The 25,273-nt window shown below is 36.0% G+C and overlaps 1 protein-coding gene across 3 annotated transcripts in view; it reads right to left on the reverse strand.

The window, feature by feature from the left end:
- Positions 1-25,273, reverse strand: part of Invs (inversin) — a 138,841-nt gene that overhangs the window by 96,069 nt on the left and 17,499 nt on the right. For all 3 annotated transcript variants that reach the window (XM_005382810.2, XM_005382808.2, XM_013513189.1), the window contains one exon: positions 19,633-19,799. In XM_005382810.2, coding sequence (XP_005382867.1) covers positions 19,633-19,799 — 167 coding nt within the window. The remainder of the gene's footprint in view (positions 1-19,632; positions 19,800-25,273) is intronic.

The raw sequence follows: 25,273 nt of genomic DNA on the forward strand, positions 1-25,273 counted from the left end.
GTTGGGAGAGAGTAGTTTCACTGTGCAATAAAATATAGAGTGGAGGAACGAGAGAAAGGAAACTCTGGAGAATGAACTAAAAATGGGGAAACTGAAGCAATTTTGAAACTGTTTCAGAAATATATATATATATATATATATATATGGGCAGAATAAATGAATAAATATGCTGATGCTGTTGGGAGAGAGTAGTTTCACTGTGCAATAAAATATAGAGTGGAGGAACGAGAGAAAGGAAACTCTGGAGAATGAACTAAAAATGGGGAAACTGATGTAAACTCATTACTTCTAAAATATGTCTGTGCCTGTAAAAGGCAATCACATATAAGAGCAGGAGAAAAGCAAAGTGAACACCCGTGGTATCATGTAACACATTCTAATATTCTGTGTGTCCTCTAAACTGGTAGGTACAACTAGAGGTTTACTCAGATTATAGTTTCATCTTCTGACAAGACTGTGTCATTGGTGATGCTGCTTACTTTGCACTGACTATAGCAGGAGCCATATAATGGTCACTCTCTTTGCTTTTTTTGTGGTAAGAATCACCAAAGATGCTGATATATTCATAATTAAGCTCCCCATCAGTTTTTTTTTTTTTTCTCATGGTTTTAGCATTTATCCACGGCCACTGTCCAGATTCATTACTTCATCAGTGGTTGCAAAGTAGTTTATAAAATGTTAAACTTATGAATCTGAATTCTAAGGACTTTAAATAGTTAGACACAGATTGAATTTAAAATACTTTGATATGTATAGTGCAATGACTAATATATATTTAATACTAATAATATTTACTGAACAAATGAATGGATGACATACTCATCAGAATTGGAATAGCAAACAAGCGGATTCTCAGATGTTACATAAACTTTTTCAGAGATCTCATCACTGATGACATAAGTTTAGACAAGTATTGTGAAATGGGAATAGTGTTTTTTTAACTTAGTGAAGTTGATTTTGTACTTGTGACTAAGCTTTTTCTATAACCAAGTTCTATTTTGGTATCATAAATTAGGATGAGAATTCCGGTGACTCAGCCTGGAAAATGACAACTATACTGAATGACAGACTCAAGATCCAAGAGGACCTTGCGAGGTTGCATGATGAACCAAACTCAATTCACCAAGCATTGATTGTTAAGTATTCTGCATTGGAAACAATAAAAATGATGAAGACACTCTTCCATATCAAGATGCTCATCATCTGTAAGGCAAGCAAATGTGTAAACCAGTGAGTTATTTTCTGTGTGATAAGTGCTATAACAGTGATTGTGTACACAAAATACTGGAGGAACAAAGAAGGGTAACTTTGGGAAACTTAAAAATATGACTACAGTAAGACACTGCATTCAGATCCAAAACCACATGAATACAGGATGTAGTTTAAGCAATAATATCTTGATAAAGCAGATTTAGAGAGCTATTTGAAATACCTTCAACATGAATCAACTGTTTTGGGCTGCCAAAAAGTCAATGGCAATAGTCATATAGTCATGGGCTCATCTGACTGGCACTGCATTCTGTTGTAGGTAACATTTTTATGGGGATTTAGACAAATGCGAGGTCAGGATGGGCGCGAGACTTGAGAGCATATTATATGAAGAATGGATGAAGGGATGGTACCAAAGCTGGAGAAAAAAAATGCTTCATGAGAGCATGACAAATCATGTCACTCCTTTCCTCAAAATCCACTAGTGACTTCTTATTTCATTCAGAGTGAAACATTCTTGACAATGGCCTACAAGGCCCTACAGAATTGTCACCATGTTTTTGTCTTCTTGTATTTCCTATGGTTTCCCTGTGCTCATGCATTGTAAGGCTAACCCCTAGTGTTTTCTTGCTATTCCTTAAATATCCCCAAGATTGCTTGCCTTTGACCGTGCTTGCCTTTGACCGTGCCTTCTGCCTGGAACAAATGCTTTCACCTCAGATGTTCCCATGGCTAACTTTCCTACCCGTTTCGAGTCTTGTTTCAGGTATCTTATCAGTGAAGACTACTTGCCTCATTTAAAGCTAAAACTTGGACTAGAAGTCTAGCTCAGTGGTGTGCTTGTTCAGTATGTGTAAGGCCCTGGGTTTAATTCCCATTTCAATCAACAATCAGTTAAATTATTACGTGCTCTCCTCACACATAGGCTCTCTTGACCCCCCCCCTTACTTTGGCATTTTAGTTACCTGTCCAAACATCTGCAAATGATCATCTGGGCCTTGCAAAAGCTTAACAGCCAAAGGAAGTACAAAGCGTCCTATGATTGGTCGCAGGGAAAATGCTGCATCCAGGGATGGACAATATTCATACTCTAAGAATAATAAGCCCACCTAATTTTCCTGTATCCTTTTTTATTCGAACAGTAAAATACGCATAGGAGAAAAACAAGAAAAGAAAATTACATGAACAATTATGGTCCTATGACATAAGAAGATAATTAGAAAATTAGTGTTCGTATTTTCTTTGGAATTGATGTTACATACAAAATTAATTTTTAAAAGGTTAAATGAAAGTAAATGGATCCGAAGTTCCTTTTTATCAGCCATAAACATATTCGCTGGCTCTGTGCCCAGAGTTTAAAAGAAATCAGCATGAGTCTAATGAAAAACAAGCTGTAGGTCTCAGAGAAATTCAATATATACTCTTTCTTTTCCTTTATTGGTTTCCATGGGAATCTAGGCCTGTAGGGATCTCAGAATCTATTCATGGAAAGCAGATACTTGTATTTCATGACTTGGTAAAAGGGGGGTTAGTGAAGAGATAAAGATGATTAGAAAATGAATGTGGTTGTAGGAAACATGATTATATTTAAAACAAAATTCTACAAGCAATGCAAATTTTAAAATACAATTGTCCTGTCTGCCGTACAGTGTTTGAGAAGTGTAATAACATAAAGAAAACAAACACTGAAATGAAAGGAAGAAGCTTTGAATTCAAATCTTGAAACTGGTTTCGGAGAAAGAAATCCTTAGGTATTTCTTTAAAGATTTAATGGGAAAACTGGACGGATTCTCTTGGCCAGGAGAATCGGAACTGTGAGGAAGCTAGCTTCAGGGTAATATGGAGTGGTTTTTTTGTTGTGTTTTCTTTTTTTAGTGCAGCAGCATCAGGAGTGCTGCGTAGAGAATTAGAAAAAGAAGATAATTCATAACTACAAATGATAAGCCTCAGAGAACTTGACCAACCTACACCGCAGGTTACTTATATAGGAAACAGATAACATACAGCTATTCCAACTATCACGAAGCTATGATGAAGTGAAACACAATTTTTTAAAAATATCAGGGCAATAGAAACATTCAAACTATTGATTTTAATCAGGATATGTTGACATGTTTCTGTGACTATAAATTTTACCTATGCAAGTAGTGCATGCACTGTAATCAAAGAGTTCATAGATAGAGAGGTTTTTATTTTAACTCTTACATTTGTTTAGCAATAGAACTCTGGTTTTGATTGGAACACTAATTTGAAAATAAGATCCTAAATATCTGAAAAGTTTCTAAATTGAAAGTGAGAGGACAGGTTTATAGATAATTTCTAAGTATGTGGAAGAGGACAAATGATGCTGGTCTGGGAACCCCAGAAATTGAAATTAATGAAACTGACTCCTTACAACTTTCTCTCTGCTTGGGAAAAGCTAGGAAAAGCCTAGCCAGGGATGAGATCAAATGAGGTAAACTGCCAGTTATGAGTACTGGCACAAACTAAAAAACATTTTTTTCTAAAACAGAGATGTCTCACTTATATAACAGGAAGGTTTGATAGAAAACAATATTTAATAGATGGCACTTATTACCTTTGGACCAAACTGTCACATTAATAACTCTACCTCATCTAAATAACAATCTGATCTGAGATCTAACATATACATGTTTTCATGTATATGTTATTCTATATAAGTCATCAACTCAGTAACTTTTCTTCATATGGGTGGGATATTCAAGGCTGGCCTTGAATTCACAGTGATCCTTAGCCATATGAAGAAAGGCTGAGTGGAAAGTAACAATGTACAAAAAACAGAGGCCAGCTCTCATCTCAGTGTTATGGGAAGCTGAGGCAGGAGAATCTCAAGTTCCAGACTAGCCTGGGCAACTCAGTGACATAGCAACAGTCTGTCTCAATAATAATAAATAATAATAATGATAATAATGATAATAATGATAATAATAATAATAATAATAATTGCAATGCAAAAGGAGTAGGGTTTCAACCCCCAGTACCACTAAAAACCGTCCAACCAGACAAAGGAAGTTGCTTATAATATCTATTCTGTACTTAAAATACTTCTGCAGTTTATTTTTTACATGCTACAAGAAAACCTTATTCTTGTACCACTTTTGACTTGTGCTAATATTTTACTTCTGCTTCAGCTATTTCAATGTTGTTTCACAGTTTAATTACTTTTCTTTGCACAGAAGTAGCTTGTTCACCATTTGTCCCTATGGCATTATATCCTTTGTAAACTTACAGTTACCCCAAATACAGATTTTTCTTTTGAAATTTTCTGCCATTTCCTAGTCTTGCTCAAACATACCTAGTTTTAAACGTTTTTTCTGCCCTAATTAATAATTCTTGGGACTGGGGATTTAGTTCAGCAGCACAGCGCCTGCCTAGCAAGCGCAAGGTTGTGAATTCGATTCCTGGTACCAGAAAAAAAAAATTTCCTTTTTACTTTAAAATTTTTTGCATAAAATGCATTCACATCACTCAAAAATGAAAGTAAAATAAAAACATACATAGTAAACATTTTCTGCTCCTGCTGCTATCTGCTTCATTTATTCTTCTATCCTTGTCATACATAAGTACACACTTTTATTAGTTTCTTAAGTGTCTTTAGAAAGCATTTATATTACCTGTTCTTGATTTTATTCTATTTATTTTTTTGAGACAGGGTCTTGCTATGTAGTTCAGGCTGGCCTTGAATTCACAGTGATCCTTAGCCATCCAAGTGCTGGGAATACTGGCGTGCACCACAAAGCCTGGCCTTGATCTTTTTTTTAAAATAAGTGTTTTCTTTGCAATTCATATATGTTTGTGTGTATGTATCTGTGTGTGTGTTTCGAGCCGGGGACTGAACCTAGACCCTCATGTGTACTAGGTAAATGCTCTGTCCTTGATATCCAGCCCTCTACAAATTATTTTAAACCCACCTGTTATTTACTTAACATCTTAGAGCAATTTCATTTTAATAGGTAGACAACATTCTCATTCTTCCCATTCCACAGTATTCCTCTGTATAAATAAACTACCTTTTGAAAACTAGATTCCTATTGATGAGCATTTAGGTTGTTTCCAACTTTGTTTTTATAAATATTGTTGTCATATATATTACTTTCTACCTATGTCATTTCTTATTTGTGTAGATCTGTCATTAGGAAAATCACAAATGGGGCTGGTAGGACAAAGGTATATGCATTTACAATTTAGACAGCGATCCCAGCCTATTTAGCCATGGTCACACACAGTGAAATGACAGGTGGGAAAGAGTGCCTACACAGTTTTAATTTGTATTTTTTTAAATAAGTAGTTTGAACATATTTTTATACACCTGAAGTTGAGTTTCTTCTAATGTGAACTGTTTATTTTTCTCTCAGAATGCCTATCTTTCCTATCAATTCCAAGATGCAATTTACGACTACTCTTCGCTGTAAGTTGAAGTACCTCTCCCAGGTTTATTTTATTGTGAGTGTGTGTATGTGTGTGTGTGTGTGTGTGTGTGTGTGTGCCGACTCTAGGGTAGAGTGTATGCTAACCAAGCACCTGCTCCACCACTGAGACACACTCTCAGTCCCCAGGTTGTCTTTTGACTTTGTCTATGTTTGTGGTGGAAGAAATTCACTTTGTGGGGAAAACAGCTAAGAACACAGAGATTGTGTTTTGCTTAAAGTTATGCAACCTGTGGCAGAGAATGGAATATAATCAGAGGTAACAAGTCCTTAAAAAGAAGAAAGAGAAAAAAGTGAAGGATAACTCATTCAACACATTATTTAACAAATCTATTAAAACAATATATATTTTAGCAACTACCATATGCCTTGCAGGCTCTAAACTTAGATGACTAAGAGAATATAATACCATAAATTGATATGGGGCAATCAGATGGGGAAATTGAAAACAGGTACTCAAATAAGTTACATGCGCATGCATATTTATGTAGCACTATTTACAATAGCCTAAAGGTGGCAACAGTCCAAATGGCTACAGATAAATGGATAAACAAATAATGTATACACACAATGGGAAATATTATTCATCCATAAAAAGAATGAAGTATTGATACATGTGACAACCGAGATGAACGTCATACTAGGTGAAAGATGCCAGACATAAAAGGTCATGTATTACATGATTCTACTTACATGAAGTATCTATAATAGACAAACTCATAGAGACAGAATGCACACTGGTGGTCGCCAAGGGTTGGGGAAAGTGAGACGTAGGGATAAACGGCTTAATGAGCAAGAGATTTTAGCTCAGAGTGATGGAAGTGCTCTGCAACTAGAGGTGGAAGTACACAACAGCAGTGCTGACTTTCAAATGGTTAATTCTATATTATGTACATTTCACCTCAATGAATTATTTTTAAAAATCAGATGTAGGGGCTGGTCACAAACAACAAGAAAAGTCTGTTTCAGAGATGCTGAAATTGAGATCTTGAAAAGATCTCCAGTTAAGAGATTTCAGCAATACAAGAAAACTGGAAATACAAGCCTGGAATTAAGGGAAAGATTTAGGACTAGAAACAAAAATATGAGAGAAAATAAATGAAAAGTTGTAGAAATAGGTAAGACTTCAAGAGGGGGAAATATGTAGAGAGAATCATATCTTAGGTTAGAACTGCTGAGAAGCCAATAAGGGAAACAAATGGGCTCTCAGAGGAGTAGGAGAAAAGTAAGTTACTGCAGTATTACTGAAACCAAGAGAAAATTCAAAGTAACTAGGGGTTGATATATGAGTGATAAGAGAAATAAGGAAGTATGTATAAGAATTGAGAAAAGTGAAACCCAGGTAGGTTAAATCACATCATGCATCATCAAAACAAAACACAAGCTCCCTTTAAGTGCCATGTTGATTTGTATAATGTGTAGACAAAGAAAAACAATCAATAAAAAAGAATCTGAAAATTAAACCCCAAAGTGGGTAAAATTTCAGGATGAGAGCCGCTCTATCCAAACTATCTAACTAGGCTCAAATACTACATGTGTCTCTTTTGATTTAAAAAAAAAAGATCTGTTTAGGTAACTGAAAGATCCAGAAATGATAAAAGTTAGGTACAGGAACATTAATGGATGAAGCACAAAATAATTTTTTTCAACTCAATCTAATACTTTAAGTCAAAGAAAAAAATTAAGAGGTTGTTCTGAAGGTTAAATGTCTAAGGAGTGTTATGGCTTGTATGTGGAGGTCCCCTCCAAAGCCTCTTGCAGTCACAGGCGGGGCTTTTCGGAGGAGGCTGGATGTACACCGTGGGATGCTGGGATTAAGGATGTGCCTGATTCACGGTGTGCTGCTAGGATTAAGGGTGCCCCACCCCGGGTGTGAGTACCCTTGCCTACAGGTGGGTGAGTACCTGCCTATGGGCTGGTAGCCTGGATAGAACAGAAGGGATAGAAAGAAGGCTGCTACTGCCATTGCTTGTCACTTGCTGCTACTTCACTACCTCATAGCTCATTGTTCTCTGTCCCGCCACCTTGCCTTGGAGCCAGCCAACCTGAACTGAAACATCCATGAACTGTGAGCGCCAATAAATCTTTCCTTCTTTAACTCTGGGTGTTGGGTACTCGTCTCAGCAATGAGAAAGTAACTAAGGTGAAGTATGTGTATTTAAAAATACTTTGCTAGTAAAGAAGGTTAAAGTCGCTAGATGAGTGGAACTGAGTTGTTATTCCCAGTTATAAATAAAGTGCTACATATATGTAATATATATATATAATATATTTCCCAGTTTTTGAAAAAAATACCTGTATTTTCAAAACAGGTTACTTACATGGTCTTCGGATAAGGTATCACAGTAACATGCATTCGTAAGCACTATGCATAACTTACCTGCCTTCCATAGTCTTTGGCACACATATTAAACCTGTGTTTTATTTTTAAAATATTCACAATTCTGTGAGCCAAGTAAATTAGTAATATGACCTCCATTTTGTGGAGGTCTAGAAATTTAAACTGCCCTCAGAAGGTCACAAGCTAGTGAGTGAGTCCATTGCTACTAGACGTCCTTGAATGAGGAACAGAATATCAGTCTTCTAAGTTCCTATCTAATTTCAATTTCATTATGCTATGTTGACTCTGCAGGAACCAGAAATTAATCAATCTTTGTCATCCAGTGGATGTCAAGTTATTGTTAAGCACTAGCTTTCTCACGTCCTGTTTCTCTCAGTTTAGGGTTCCATGCGGCCATGTGCATTTGGTCTGGGAGATGAGAAGGGCAGCAGTGGTCCCCTAATGTTCCTAAGGCTTCTGTCATCCTCCCTGACAGAGTCTGGTTTGACAGAGGATAAGCTCTCCCATCCAGTCTCTTCCGCTTCTGAGCCGGAACATCTCCCTCTGCAGGTTTTCAAAAAATAAAATCTAGAGCTGCTTATTTTCCCATTTGTAAAATGAGAATAATTTTCAAGAACCTTTCTGGGTTTTATATTTTATCAGTAACTGTCAACAATATTCAACATTCTAAATTCATGGCATACTCACTCAGTAAACAAACATTTCCACTGTCTGACCTTCCCAACTGTACTTGGGGCTCTTTTTGTTCACTCTTCCTTTTAAACTCTTGGTGTCTCCTTTCCCTCAACATTTAAACATGTTCAAGTACCTCTCATCTAACTGTAGGACTGCCAAAGACAGAAGATTTCCCAGTCAAATGCAATGTGTAGTCCTTCTTTAAGTCCTGGCTTTGATAAATCCATTTTTAAAAAGTTGGAAAATGTGAGCACTGATTAGACATTAAATGATAGTAAGAAATTGTTAATTTTTTGTTAGAATTATATTATAGGGATATAATATACAGTCTCTTTTTAGATATACACTGAAATGTTTATGGGTGTCTTTGATTTGCTTTAAAAAAGTTCGGAGTATACAGATGAAACAAGATTATGAATTAATAATTGCTGAAGCTTGGTGATGATTACATTGGCTGAGGTTCATGACATTATTAAAATTTCCCACAATACCTCACCTTAAAACTTTTCCTGATCAATAACCTCCTTAATCTGTCATTTACTCTCATTTTGAAAGAGAAATACCCATTCACTGCCTCAATATCCTCACTTCCTGGTTTTTCAACAACGATATATAGCATCTGGGTCTGCTAAGACCATTGCTCTTACTAAGGTCGCTTTCTAACTGAAAAATCCAATGGAAACTTTTCAAGCTTTACCATATCTATGTGCATTCATTAATTCTGTATTTACGGAGGAATTCTTCAAATCCTAGCAAAGTAAAACAGTGAAATGGAAATGGTCCTCATTTGATAGAGATTTGTCCTTTTGGTTCCACAACAGCACTCTGATCTAGTTCTCCTCTGAAAGTTCATTTTCCTTAAATAAGACTTGAATGTTGGTGTTTTCTGTTTGTCATCCTGTTTCCATCTATACACAACACCTTGGTACTTCACCTATTCCTATGGCTTCTGCATGTACTGAAAACTTCGGCCGGGAGCTCACTCTGCTGGTCATTATTATCTAGATGTCCCATGGGGCCCTAAAGTTCAATTTACACACAACTGAACTCAATAAATTCCTTTCAAATATTTTCCTTGATTAATATATCTATCTCTGTGAATAATGTCATCAAAAACTAGGGTTACCAGTCAAAAGAGCCACTAGTATGAGGTTAGGTACCTACAGGCTAAGAAGCCAGACAATGAAAATGAAGAGAACATATACAGGCAAATGGTGTATTTTTTCCTCTGAGAAGTGTGTATTCATCTCAGATTTCCATTTTTGAAGTGGGTCTTTAAATTTGGAGGGTCTGATTTTTTCTTTATTTGTTCTAGATATTAGTCCTGTGTCTGAGGGACAATAGGCACATTTTTTCCCACTCTGTGGGCTGTCTTTTCACTCTATTGGTAATTTCTTTTGCTGTGCAAAAGGTTTTTAATAGGGTGAGATCCCAGTTGTTGATTCTTTATGTTATTTCCCATGGAAGCAGGGTTTTGTTCATGAAATCTTTGCCTACACCTATGACTTCAGGAGTTCTACCTACTCTCTCTTCCAGGAAAGTTAGTGTTTCTGTTTTAATATTTAGATCTTTGATCCATTTTGAGTTTTATTTAGTACATGGAGGAATGGATAAAAAGGATGTATTTTTTAAACAATAGAGTACTACTCAGCCATAAAGAAGAATAAACTTGGAGCCTGGCACGGTGGTGCATGCCTGTAATCCCAGCACTTGGGAAGCTGAGGCAGGAAGATTGCTGCAAGTCTGAGGACAGCCTGGGATACAAAGTGAGTTCAAGGCCAGCCTGAACTGCGTAGCGAGCCTGTCTCAAAAAAGACAAAAGAAAAATAAGAATAAACCTGAGACATTTCTAGGTAAATGGATGCATCTTGAGACCACATTTTAAGTGAAATAAATCAGATACACATGTGTAAATATTGCGTTGTTTCTCTGGTGTGATATACCAAAAATGTAAATGAGGACCAAAGTGTATAAGAGGTATCGTGAAACAGGAAGAAATTATTCCAAAGAAAGGGGAACTAGAGAGGGAAAGGGAGGAAAGGGAGGAGGGAAAAGAAAAAGAAAAATAAAACAATAAAATGCAAACAAAGCTTCGTAAATAAGGAGGGGAAGAGAGGTTGAAGGGAGGGTAGGGGGTTGGGAAAAAAATCAAGATACATTACATACAGGTACAAATTCCCTAAGATGAATATGATCACTATATATATATATATATATATATATACATATATATATATAATATATATAAAATCTCCCATAAATTTAATAAGAAAAGGCAAACGGTGAACACAAAATATAGTAGAGCAGTGATTCCCAAAGAATGTACACTGTATCATCATCATCACCTGGATAATTTGTTCAATAGGGAAATTTTCTGGCCCTAGAAAATTAAACTGAATTAAAAACCTCGAAGCAGGCCTAGAAATCCAAGTTTTAACATGGCCCTGATACATGCTCAGGCTGGAAAACCTCTGGATGACCGCAGGGATATGGAGCTTTCACACAGGCTGGGGAAATATGACCTGAGGGCTTATGAGCCCAGACCAGGAACCATTATTTATTTATTTATTTATTTATTGGTTTTTGTTTTTTTTCCGGTACCAGGAATCGAACTCACGACATCACACTTGCCAGGCAAGCACTGTGCCGCTGAGCTAAATCCCCAGCCCGACCAGGAACCATTCTTGATTGTATCACCCCTTACCTACCTGTAAATAATGTTTATTAGGTTCTGGACATTTTACCATTTTAAATAATTTACATGGTAGAACATATAAAGTACATCAATCTTAGGAATACAGATTGATAAATTTTTATGTTCTTGCCACACAGATCAATAATATTTAGAATATTTCCAGCACTCTGAGATTTTCCTCATGTCCCTCCTCAGCCATTACTTGTCCCTCAGGTAACCAAAACTCAGATTTGAGTCACTATAGATTAGTTTTATCTGTTTTTGAAATTCACATAAGTAGCATATATATTTTTCAAGAGTGTCTGAATTCTTTTAGTTAATACAATGTTTATGAAATTTACTCAGCGGAATGAATGTATCAGTAGGTTGTTCTTTGTAACTGTGTAGTGGGATAGACCATAATTTCCTGACCCATTCACCTGCTGACAGGTTTATGGACTGTCTGAGCTATTCATTTAAACACCAGGGCTGGGAGGTTAGCTTAGTGGTGGAGCACTGGCCGAGCACATTCAAGGCACTGGGTTTTATCTCTAGGACTACAAAAACAAACAAAAACTCCCCCAAAAATTACTGATTGAAAGTTACCATTATTTTCACAGCCTCTCACCCCACACTTTGTTTCAGTGTGCAGAGGAAAATAAAGCCAAGATGGCTATGCTGTAGTTCAGGCTGTGTGTGTAGAGGAGTATTTCTTGTAGGCAGTAAGTCTTATGTGAGCAGAACTCCAGCACAGGTCTCTGTACAAATAACTTAAATAGCCCAGGTTGTTACTGGCAAATGGTCACTATTGTGTAGACCCATATAAATCTGACTGCTACGAGGGCCGACAGTTGGCTGGGAGACAGAACTGCTGCGAGTGTACTGCGGCAAAGGCCGGGAGCACAGATGGACAGACAGATGGATGACAGCTAAAGGCTGGGTGGCTCAGCAGGTAAGGTGGGCCCGGGAGAGCAGCTGAGAATAGAAACATGTAGACAGTTCAGGGCTCTGAGTCTCTTCTTTGGGCTGCCTGTATCTCAAGGGAACTTCCTCAGCCTAAAATGGTGACAAGAACTCAGAACTGAACCCAGGGGCCTTTGCACTGAGTACATCCCTAAACCTTTTCTTTTCACTAAGTCCTTAAATTGCCCAGACTGGGCTCGACCTTGTTACCCTCCTGACTCAGCCTCCTAGAGTACAGGGAGAACAGGCATGCACCACGAGTTCCAGTTGCTCCATATTTCTACCAGCAGTTGGTATTAAATGTCAGACTTCTTGATTCAAGTAGACATTCAAGTGGTAGCTCATTGTGGCTTTAATTTATATGCTCCTAATCAGTAACGATGTTACATACTTTTCCGTGTGTCTTTTGGGCATTTGCATATAATCTTCAGTGAACTAGGGTTCCTGTTTCAAGATTAACACACTTCAAAAACCATTACAGTAAGTTAAACAAGTTGTGGAATGACACACAATACTATACTATTTAAAGATTTTAAGTATGCAAAATAGTATTACTTATAGATATGTGTATGTATGGTAGGAAAATATGCATGGGAATTGAAACTACCAAAATCAAGACAGACTAAGAAGACAGAGAAAGAGATGAATGGGATTTTGGAAGATAAACAGCAGCCATCAAGTGCCTCTATTCTATGTCATTAAAGTATCTGAAGCAAAAACAAGACACTGATATCTCTAGGAGAGATATTCAGTATCATCTCTCCTCAGTGTCAGGAACCTGAATGTTTCTACTCTATTCTAGCTATATACTTCCAATAAACTTAAAAAATAAGACAAGGAACATTCCTGGCACATGCAAAGCCAAAGAGGGTATTCAACTAACTTATTAAGAGACTGAGAGAAGTAGGATTCAGTTTTGTTATCCAGTGAGGAGTTAGACATGATCCTTCATATCTTTGACATGTACTGATCCCTAAAGAGTAATCTGATGTGTGTAACCATATTGCAGTACAACTAATGCCAATGATGTTGATAACATAACCCTAGAAGGTATACTTTTCTTTTTTTTTTCTTTTTTTTTTTTTTTGGTTTTTGGTTTTTCTCTGGTACCGGGAACTGAACTCACGACCTTGCGCTTGCCAGGCAGGCGCTTTTGCCGCTGAGCTAAATCCCCAGCCCCTTAGAAAGTATACTTTTCCAACAAGCAAAATGCTTTAAATTTAAGGATTCATCCCTCTGAAGATAGGGAGAAGTACCAGTCCATCTCATAGATGAGGAAATTGAGGCATAAGAATGTTATTTATCAAGAAATTAAGCTCACTGGAAGTCTTGTAAAATCTTACAAAAGTGTAAGGGGATGATAGAAATGAAAAGGAATAAATATAAATGTTAATTTAAACTGCAAAAGTTTTGAAGGTCAGATCTTTCATAATACATTTATCTGATGTTCACTTTTATTAGCTGATTCACTGACTCATTCATGTACCCCCTAAACTAATACTATCCTTACTAAGTAGCAGGAGATGCACTAGGAATGTACCTATAAAATCAAACAGCTTTATTAGGGGTCAGAGCTAGTTAAATCTCTGATGAACTGTGGTAGTAAGTTATGGTAGAGGTACATAAATAATGAGGGAGAATATAGGAATATTAGATTGTAGGGGACTGGAAGTAGATTGTTTGTATGTTTGGTGTATATGCATGTGTAAAAATGTTACCTTGTATAAATTTTTCTGAAAAGTTTCAAAGTTATCCTACCCTCCTTTACACTTTATAAATTATTAAATAGCATCGCTTGGAAACTGAAAATTAACATTTAAGATCCAGTTTCCACAGATGAACTGAATTTTTTTGTGAGAAAAAGTACAAAGCACAGCAAAGCCTCCAGCTGATGTTTCTTTAATTTTTCAACATAAATAATCTTAATCTTTTTCGAGCCTAATTAAACCTCCTGGAAGATTAAAATGCACAATTATTAATATATTTTTTTTTGTTTTGTTTTGTTTTTCTCCGGTACCAGGAACCGAACTCACGACCTTGCGCTTGCCAGGCAGACGCTTTGCCGCTGAGCTAAATCCCCAGCCCCTCACAATTATTAATATTTAGTAAGATTTTTAAGGACTTTTTAACCCTTTCAACAAATAATTGTACATGTAAAAGTCAGAGAAATAGCAGGCTCCCTGAAACAAAACTTCTTTTTCCTTTGCACACGTATCGCTAACACACTCTGATCATATCCATCCCTTTATACTGTTCCTTGCTCATCCCGCTCCTCTTGTTGAACAGTCTCCCGCCTACTTTCATGTTATTTTTCCTTCTTCTAGATTCTGCACATCTGGGAACACAAGGAACAAAACACCCTAACAATTAGATATCTTATGTGAGAGGAACATGAAGACATGACCAATTGCTTTCTTGAGTTAAACTGCGAGTACCAAATGAAAAGCAAATTAGTTACAGATGTTCAGTACACTGAGATTAATTTTATCCCCAGAGGAACCATTTCCTTAGCTTCCTGGACTAACAGCAATTTGTTTCCAGGGAAGTGAGTATGTGTCAAAGCCAAGCAGCAAAGTTAAGTAAGTTTTTCCATATACATGTATTTTGAAACTGCATAGAAGTTTCTAAAAAAAAAAATCTCTAGCATTTTTGTTAATAGTGAGTTTCTATTAAGTAACATAAAATTCATTTTACCAAGACATGTTAGACATTATGTTAGATTTAGGGGATCCAAAAAGAAATAAAACAAGGTTTTTGCCTGGAGCTCCAGTCTAGCAGAAAAGCACAGTAATGGGGCTGTAATAGAGAGATGAACAAAATCCTATGGGAACATGAGTTTTTCCTACTAATAAACCTAACAGGATAACAATATTGTTTCCTATCACCAAACTATAAAAGCATAATAAGTAACATATGACAATTTGTTGATCTTCACAGGTCAAGAGTAACATATGAAAATAAGTAACATATGAAAATTTGGTTGATCTTCACAGGTCAAGAGTAAAATTGACTATACATTATGATAGTTGATATTTTATGAAACATCTACTGTAAGGCAGATGGGTCAACTTTTAGAATCTTTTTTGTATTCCAACATAGTACCTATTATACAGTAGTTTCAACCTACATTGAATAAACGGGTATACGCACATATACATCAATGTTGATGATTACACAAACAGTACACTTCTGAGTTCAGAGATACCAAAATTAAGAGGGATATATACTTGAAAAGAATATTTAATATCCAATATATAACCAAGATTCATTAAACAAAAGGAAATGAAGTTACACAGGAATTGGAACTCAAAATACCTATCCATAACAGACATATGTGATTCATTTCTTTCATATTCTTTCCAAGTATATAATGTCTCCATAGAAGACATCTGACAAATACTTTTGAATCAGTACTTGCACATCAACAATACACATCACATTCATCCTCTCTACTGGCCTAAACTATAACAGCTTTCTATGTACCTCCATTTTTTTATTTCAAAGTAACTTTGGTTACCATATTAGTCTCCCTAAAATATTTTGATCATATAAATTTTACTTTCAAGATTACTAAGTGGCTCCCTAGTGTTCAGGATCTTCCATTAAAGAAATTCTGGCACTAGTACACACCAGATACTACATGGCTGAAACTTCATGAACTTGTGCTGGCAAAATCAATTATCCATATGTTTCAAAATAAGAATGGACCCCTGCACAAAATCAAGTTGTCACACATTAAAATATACAAATGTGAAAGAAAATGTAGGATAACTTTTTCAACAATCTTTAGTCTCCCAGCTGTTGTTTACTGCTGGGTTTGTTAGAGGCCCACCGTGTACAAGGAAGCTTTAGCAATCTGCTAGTGACTTATGAGGAATGTGTTTTCAGGTTTCGGGTTCCTTTTCTGCAGTTCCCCTCAGTCAGTGACTTTGGCCTTTAACTTCCAGCCACTACCAGTATTTTCCAAATCTGCCTTGGTTTCTTCAACCTTTTGCATTCTAATTTGGAAAATGCCTTAAAGGAAAAAGCCAGGATGATTGTGTTGCTCATTTTAACTGCTTCCCTTCTCTGAAAGACTATAGTCTCTTAGATCCTGCCCATGTTGATTGTTCCCACTGACTTCAAAGTACCTGTTTTGTTCAGATTTTAAAGATGTTTTTGGAAGGCAGGCTAATCCAAAATAAGTAGGCCCAGAAATAAAATATATTATGAAAGTCTCTTGGTTTCTTATTTTTTGATTCCTTCCTTTTACCTTTAAACATTCCATTGATGGTTATTTTATGTGTCTGAGGACATTCCGTAGGTGGTTAATTCATATTGTATCTCTATGATACCAGTATCTAATGTTTTTCATATACTGAATCTGCTTCTGCCAACTCAGTCATCTGCAGTCTCATTCTGCTAACTGCTTCCTACATGTTGGGTGATCTTTCCTTATGTGTTTGAAGATCATGTTAGGTTTAATATGGAGGAATCCATAAATGTTTGGAGATTATTATAATTTATATGTAGATGTCCCTCCAAAGACTTATGGACTCATAGATGGGGCTTTTGGGAGGTGACTGGATCACTGGATTAGTCCACTGAAAGTTTTATAGCTGCATGTGAAGTCTAGTGGGAATAGGTGGATCACTGTGGGTGTGGCCTGCGAGGGTTTATCTTTCTCCTCCTCCTCCCTTGATCCCTTTTTTCTTCCTGCTTGCCATGCCATAAGCTTTTTCTCCTTTGCCCTTCCCCTCTGCCATGGTGCCTGGCTTTGGAGCCAGCTAACTGTGGACTGAAAATTCTACAAACTGTGAGCCAAAATAAACCTCTTCTCCTGTAACTTGTGGGTGTCACGTATTTTGCCCCAGCAATGTCAATGAAACTAAGACAGATTGTTTTGTTCCTGAATGTGGTGGGATCCTGGAAGTTTAAACTGAAGACATTGTCTCTAGAAGTTGTGTTGGTGTTTGCTCAGAAGCAGAATGTGTTACAGACTTGAGAGATATTATCTCCAACTATTTTTTGAAAATTATTTCTAGATTATTCAATGTCTTTTTCCTGCCTGGTCTGTACTTTTTCTGATTTCTTAATAATGGTTCTTTATATGAAGCACAAGACCAAATATAACATTGTTTTGGTTGGGCAGAGCCAAATATTAAAGCATCAGTGCTACCCTTGTTCTGGAAATTCTGCTAGTGCGAGTACAGCACAAAGGTACCTTGCTGTTCTTCGTAAGCAGGTAAGAGCAAACTGCAGCAAAGAAAGGGGGGAAATATATAACTGTCAGATACAGAAAAGAACATAAAACTTGTTCTTTATAAAATCAACTATGTAAGTTCTAACTTACAATTCTGCTTCTTCTTTGATATGATAAAAACAATTACAAAATTCAACCAATAAATTTAAGTTAAAAATTCAAAATGGAAACAAAAAGAAACAATACACTGCACCTTATAAAGAGACTTACAGCCATGTGACTGGCTGTATATTTCCCTTTTGTCAACAATTTTGGTCCTGTTTTCTTCCTAAAGATTGTTAGATCATTAATTTAAATTCTCACATAATATGTTTGCTGTTGCATTCCTCGGACCTACATTTTTTTTTAATTTTAGTTGTTTTTTTATTAGAATATGTTTGTGATACATAATAATTATGTTCACCTTGGGGAACTGGTACATACACATATTGCATCTTTCTTTTCTGTCTTTTTGAAACAAGGTCTCACTATGCAGTTCAGGCTGGCCTTGAACTTACTTTGTAGCCCAGGCTGGCCTCAAACTTGCGGAGATCCTCCTGCCTCAGCCTCCCAAGTGCGGGGATTAGCGGTATGAACCACCACATGCAGCCTTCCACATACTGCATCTTAATACTTTCTTACTTCCCTGTGTCCTCAGGCTGCCTGTCATTCCCCTCTCTCCACTCCACCTCCAAATGCCCTTCCGGTCTCCCAGAAGTGCACCTCCCTGTTTCCTATCATCTTTTATTTTGTTCTTTAAATTATTTATATTTTAAGTTTTTCACATAAAAGAAACCGTGAGATATTTAACTTTCTTTATTTCACTTAACATTATGGTCTTAAGGTGCATCCATTTTCCTATAAATGACTCAAATTCCAACATACATTTTTGAGGGTGAGTTTTACACCTATATGAATCACAGTGAAAAAAATCTAAAGGGTATCAAATTTTAATATTAAGGCCATTCTCAATCTAAACTGTTTTTTAATGATAAGTTAAATGAAGGTACCTCTTTTGAATGCATAATTTTACCAGCTGACAAGCTTAGGTGAGAGGTTATAAATAGTTGGGCAGAAGTTAATCTGAGATTGAAAATGGGGAGATTTTTTAAAAATTACTATAATAAAAAGCAAATTCAGGAGAAGTAACTTTGGAAATAACCTGACAGACCCAGCTGATGACAGCTTGTAACCAGCATATTCAGTTGTATATCTTAATGTCAGCCTCTTTTTATGCATTCAACGAATGAAAAGGTATTTTTCTAACCCCTCAATTAATCAGCTTTATCTGGCCACATTTTTTTAGTGGGAAATAACTCTAATACTTTCTGGTGGATCTAACTCATTTTCATTGCTTTTTATTCCAAAACCACAGAAGTTTAAAATAACAACAAAAAACTCACGATGCACTGGATATGTATCTTATAGACCAACATTTTAAGGACAGGAAAATAGGCAGATATTTAACTTAAAGGTTTTCCATTTCGCATATCTTTTGATGTTTTTAATCTTAAAGCTCTGTGGATTTTGACAATGTCTTTAAAAATTTGTAATCATCGATACTGGCAATATAATTATAGGTTTTTAAAGACCTTAAAAAACACTCAGAAAACAAATGTCTTTATGGAAGCATAAAAGGCATATATTTCAAAAGAGACTGTAATTTTTTATTATAAAAGTAATAAATCATTAAAGAAGAAAAATTTAAACAGTGAAAAGTACAATTCATATGTATTTCCAATATTTAAACATGACCACTATCAACCTTTTTGTATATTTCTTTTTAGGTTTTATTTTTCTCTATGCATAAATTTTTAATTCACTTTAGTCATGGTGTACATATAATGCTCTTCCCTGTAAACCTTGGATATATTCCAATGAATTAATTCCATTTCTTGTCGAATTTAATCAAGTAAATATAGCCACTGAGAGGTATTTGTGCTTTACTCTCTAAACTTTCAGAACTGCTTTTAAAGAAAACATGAAGACTTACAGCTGTGTATTTGTGATCTGTTTATTACCTGTCCATTGCATCGTTCCAATAATCAACTAAAAAATATCTCACAGTAGGGTCACTCTTCAGGGTAATTTCACTTCTCACCTTTTGAGCTGCAAGATGGAGGGCCGTTCTCTGGCTGTGGTCAGTTTTATTGACATCTGCTCCTGCTTTCAGGAGAGCACCTGCACAGTCCAGTCTGTCGGCCAACACACAGTACATAAGTGGTGTCCTCCCAAATTGGTCTTCTTTGTCTTTAAGAGCAGAGTTTCCTACAAGAAACAGACAGTGGTATTTGATAGTTGTTGTTACTAATATAAGCAGAAACTATATTTACTAAGTGCTTATTATTAAGCACAATGCTAAGTACGCTATACGTATTATTTCATTTTTACTTATTCTAAATGATCAGAAGAAAAACATCACAAAAATAAGAACAGAGATGACTGAAATGAAAGTCACAAAAAATAACAGAAAAAAGTCAATGAAGCTAAAATTCTTGGAAAATAAAACTGAAAAACTTGTAATTGGATTATTAAAAACAGAGTAGATAGAACTTTCCAATCTCAAGAATGAAAGAGGGGCTGTCACTATAGAGCCTGCAGATATTGGAAGGAAATCAAGAAAAATAATTTTATGCCCATAAATTTATAAGGCCAGGCATGGTGGTGCACACCTGTAATCTTCAAACTAGGAAGGCTGCAGCAGAAAGATCGCTTCAAGTTTGAGTCCAGCCTGTGCTACATAGTAAGTTCAAGCCAAGCCTGAACTGCATAGTGAGACTCTGTCTCACAACAAACAAAATTTGTAATTTAACTGAAATGAATAAATTCCATGGAAAACAATCTATCCAGGTCTACTGAAGCTATAAATGCCCTCATCAGTACTTGCAGTAGAAAAAAATTCTAAAATGGTCCACCAGATACACACTCCCTGATCTACATGCCCTATACGATCTCCTCGTTCTGAGAGGGGGCAAAGTCTATGAATATATCATTCCCTTGATTAGGTTCTGTTATGTGGAAAGCATGAAAAGATTTTGCAGATGTAATTAAAGGGATTAATCACTTAGCTTCAATGTAATTGTAAGAGATTAGCTTGGGCTCCTTTCCTTCTTTCCCTGTCTCTTTCTGTCTTTATCTGTCTGTCTGTCTCTGTCTCTTCTTTTCTCTCTCCCTTTGGCTTTCTCCCTTCCTTCCTCCTTCCCTCCCTCCCTCCCTTCTCCCTTCTTTTTCTTTCTTTCTTTCTTTCCTTCTTTCTTTCCTTCTTTCTTTCTCTTTCTTTCTTTCTTTCTTTCTTTCTTTCTTTCTTTCTTTCTTTCTTTCATCTTTCTTTTCTTCCTTCCTTCCTTCCTTCCTTCCTTCCTTCCTTCCTCTCTCTCTCTCTCTCTCTTTCTTTCTTCTTTCTGTAGCAATAGAGATTGAACCCATGGACCTGTGTATGTTAGGTAAGCACTCTGTAAACTGAGCTCTACCCCTAGCCCCTTGGATTGCTTTTTAAGGATGTAGAGGTCAGCGATGGAAGAAGTTGGAGAGTTGTGAAGCAGCAGATACACTTTTCTGCTGTCTCTGGAGAAGTAAACTGCCATAATATTTAAAGCTGCAAAAAGACAAATTTAACCCACTTGTACTTGGAAGAGAATACTGAGTCCCAGATGAGACCTCATCCTTGCTGATAGTTTGAAGCCTTGTGAACCGCTAAGCAGAAGACTCAGCTAAGTCATGTCTAGATTCCTGACCCACAGGAACTGTGAGGTAATAAATTATTTTTGTTTTAAATCTTTGTTAATGTCTTATACAGCAATAGAAAACTAATATAGCATGACATATATTAGAAAAAGTAGATTAATAGTTAATCTTGCCTAAAAGTACTGTAAAGAACAATATGTTGAAAAATTCCCAGAAGTAATTCTTATAGAAATAGACATGTGGCTTAAAATTATTATGGAAAGGCAAAAGGAGTAGGATAAACAGTTTTTGGAAAAGAATAAAACTGGAAGACACACTGTGTAATATATTAAGACATATTGTACAGCTACAGAAATGAAGTCAGGGTGGCAGTGGCAAAGGAATAGACACATAGATCAATACAGCAGATGTAAGAGTAGAGAAACAGACTCATATATTTATCATCAAATGATTTTTGTGTGAGTGCCTATGTGGTACCGAAGGTTGAACCAAGGAAGGCTTTACCACTAAGCTGCAACCCCAGTTCTTTTTATTTTTCTTTTTTATACAAAGTGTTGTTAAATTGTGCAGGCAAGACTGTGATCCTCCTGCCTCAGCCTCCCTCAGTACTGGGATTACAGACAAATACTACTGTGCCCGGCCTATGACCAGTTGATTATGACAGTGCTACAAAGGCAAACCAATGGACAGTCTTTTAAATAGAAGGAGCTGGAAAAATTTGATATTCATATGCAAAACCAAAAATCAAACCAAAACAAAACAAAAACACCACAGTCTCTCAACATGCACTTGCACTTGTCTTAGTCAGTTTGGACTGCTATAACAAAGAACCAGAGACTGGGTAGTTGATAAAAAATAGAAATTTATGTTACATAGTTTGGAGGCTGAAAGTCTGAGATTAGGATACCCACATTGTTGGGTTCTAGTAAGGGCTCTCCTCTGGGTTGCAGACTGCTGACTTCTTGTGTCCTTACACAGTGGAAAAAGAGGAGTATAGAGCTTTCTGGGGTCTCCTTTAACGGCACTAATCCCACTCATGAGAGTGGGCACTAATCCATTCTCATGACTTAAATTACTTCCTAAAGCCATCATCTCCTAATATCATCACACAAGAAGAGGGAAGGTGGTAAGACTTCAATGTGAATTTTGGGGGCAGCATAAACATTCAGTCCATAATAGTGCTATATAAAAATTTACTTTAAATGAATCAAAAATTTAAATGCAAAACTTTGAACTACGTAAGACTTAGAATCAAACAAAGGTGAAAATCTTTGTGATCTTGGGTTAGGTAAAGATTCCTTAGATATGATACTAAAGAAAAATACATAATTAATTGGATTTCATCCTAATTAGAATAAAACCTTTGTGTTTGGAAAACATTGTTGGAAAATAAAAAGACAAGCCACAAACTGGGAGACAATATTTGCAAGACACATATCTGATAATGCCTTGTTCCCAAAGTAAAGAAATCCTACAATTAAATAATAAAAAGAAAATGAAATTAAAAGATGAGCAAAAGATCTGAATAGACATTTCATCAATAAGCATATGAAAAGACATGCAACATCATTAATACACAGGGAAATGCAATTTGAATCCATGCTGTGATACCACATGTCTATTAGAATGGCTAGAATGAAAAAATAAAAAACAAAAGCAAACTTGACAATATCAAATGCAGATGAGAATGCAGAACTACTACAACTCTCAAAAGATTCATGATAGGAAGGCAAAACACTATAGCCACCATGGAAAACTACTTGTCAGTTTCTTATTAACTTAAACATATACTTAGCACATGGCCTAAAATCTCTCTCTTATATATTTACTTAGGCAAAATAAATGTATGAAAGCTTGTGCTCATATAGAAAATTGTATGTGACTGTTTTATGGTAGTTTTATTTATAATTGCTAAAAATTGGAAGCATCTCAATTGTTCTTCAACTGGAAAATGAGGAAATAATGTTAGTGTATCCGATACAATGGAATACCGCTCAGTAATAAAGAGGAATAAACAAGTGATTCACCAGGCAACAGGGAAAAATCTCCAGCGCCATCTGCCAAGCGAAAGAAGTCAGTCTCGAAGAGTACACACTGTATGATACACTTATACAGCATTCTGTAAAAGGTAAAACTGTAGGAGCAGAAAAGATCAGAGTAGAAATTAATGGAACAAGACTAAAAAATAATACAAAGAATCAATGAATTGAAGAGTTGGTTCTTTGAAAGATTAAATAAAATTGATAAACCCTTAGGCAACCATACCAAAAAAGTCTCAAATTCATGGAACTAGGAATGAAAAGGGTGAAATCAATGGATCCCATGGAAACCCAGAAGATCGTCAATACCTATTTTGAGGACCTTTACTCTAATAAGATGGAAAACACAGAAGAAATAAACAGGTTCCTAGATACATATGAATTAGCAAAGTTGAATTAAGAAGATATACAAATTTTAAGGAACCAATATCAGTCAAGGAAATTTTAAAAAGTAATTAAAAATTTACCAACAAAGAAAAGCCCTAGTACTATCGGATTCACTGCAGAATCCTACAAGAAATTTAGAGGAGATCTAATACTGTTACTCCTCAGCCTCTTTAATGAAATTGAAAGGGAAACAATACTCTCAAAGTCATTCCTGGAAGCACGTATTATCTTGATACCAAAACCAAAGAAGGACCCACCCAAACCAGAGAACTACAGGCCAATCTCCCTAATGAACATAAATGCAAAAATCCTCAATAAGATACTGGCAAACAGAATATAGCAAATCATCAAGAAGATTCATACACCATGACCAATTAGGATTCATCCAATGGATGCAGGGATGGTTCAACATATGCAAATCAATAAATGTAACTCACCATATCAACAGAGCCAAAGACAAAAATCACATGATCATCTCAATAGATGCAGCAAAAGCATTTGACCAAGTCAAACACCAATTCATAAAATCTCTATAGAAAATTGGAATAGATGGTCTGTCTTTATCTCAATTTGCTAAAAGCCATTTATGACAAACCAACAGCCAACATCATACTAAATGGTCAAAAGCTGAAAGCTTTTACTCTGAAATCAGGAACAAGACATGGACATCCATTATTACCACTCCTATTCAATATACTTCTGGGAAAATTAGCCACAGCAATTAAAAAAGAGAAAGAAATAAAAAGAATAAGGACAGGAAAGTGAGAAATTAGATTATCATTATTTGCAGATGACATGATACTCTACATAGAAGATCCCAAAAACACCACCAAAAGATTTCTAGATTTAACAATTGAATTCAGTCACACAAGTAGATACAAAGTCAACACTCAAAAGTCAATATCATTCTTCTACACAAATAAACTCACTGAGAGAGAAATTAAGGAAACAACCCCTTTCACAGTAGCATAAAAAAAGGAAGAAAGCAAGCAAGCAAGCAAGCAAGCAAGCAAGAAATAGGGGTCATCACAATCCCTGACTTGAAATTATACTATAGAGCTAACTGTGACAAAAAGAGCATGGTACTGGCAACAAACCAAGGATCAATGGGAAAGATCAGGAGACCCAGAAACAACTCCAAACACATTCAACCACCTTACCTTTGACAAAGGGGCCAAACCCATTCACTGGAAGAAAGATAGCCTCTTTAATAAATGGTGCTGGAAAAACTGGCTTTCAACATGCCGAAGACTAAAACTCGACCCATGTTTATCACCACACACTAAACTAAAATAAAAATGGATCAGTGATCTAAATATTAAAACAGAAACACTAAATTGGCTGAAAAATGAAATAGGTAGAACTCTTGAAGACATACATATAGGCAAAGAGTTCACGAACAAAACCTTGACTGCATGGGAAATACTATAAACAACAGGGCTCTCATCTTATTAAAAAGCTTTTGCACAGCAAAAGAAATCACCAAGAGAGTGAAAAGAAGACTCTTACAGTAGGAAAAAATTATAGCCTATTGTTCCTCAAAGAACTAACATCTAGAACATATAAAGAACTGAAAAAAAAATCAGAGCCCTCCAAATTTAAAGACCCAATCCAAAAATGGAGATCTGAGAT

Source organism: Chinchilla lanigera, unplaced genomic scaffold (genome assembly GCF_000276665.1).
Source record: "Chinchilla lanigera isolate Chin_1 unplaced genomic scaffold, ChiLan1.0 scaffold00018, whole genome shotgun sequence".
Taxonomy (NCBI): Eukaryota; Metazoa; Chordata; class Mammalia; order Rodentia; family Chinchillidae; genus Chinchilla; species Chinchilla lanigera.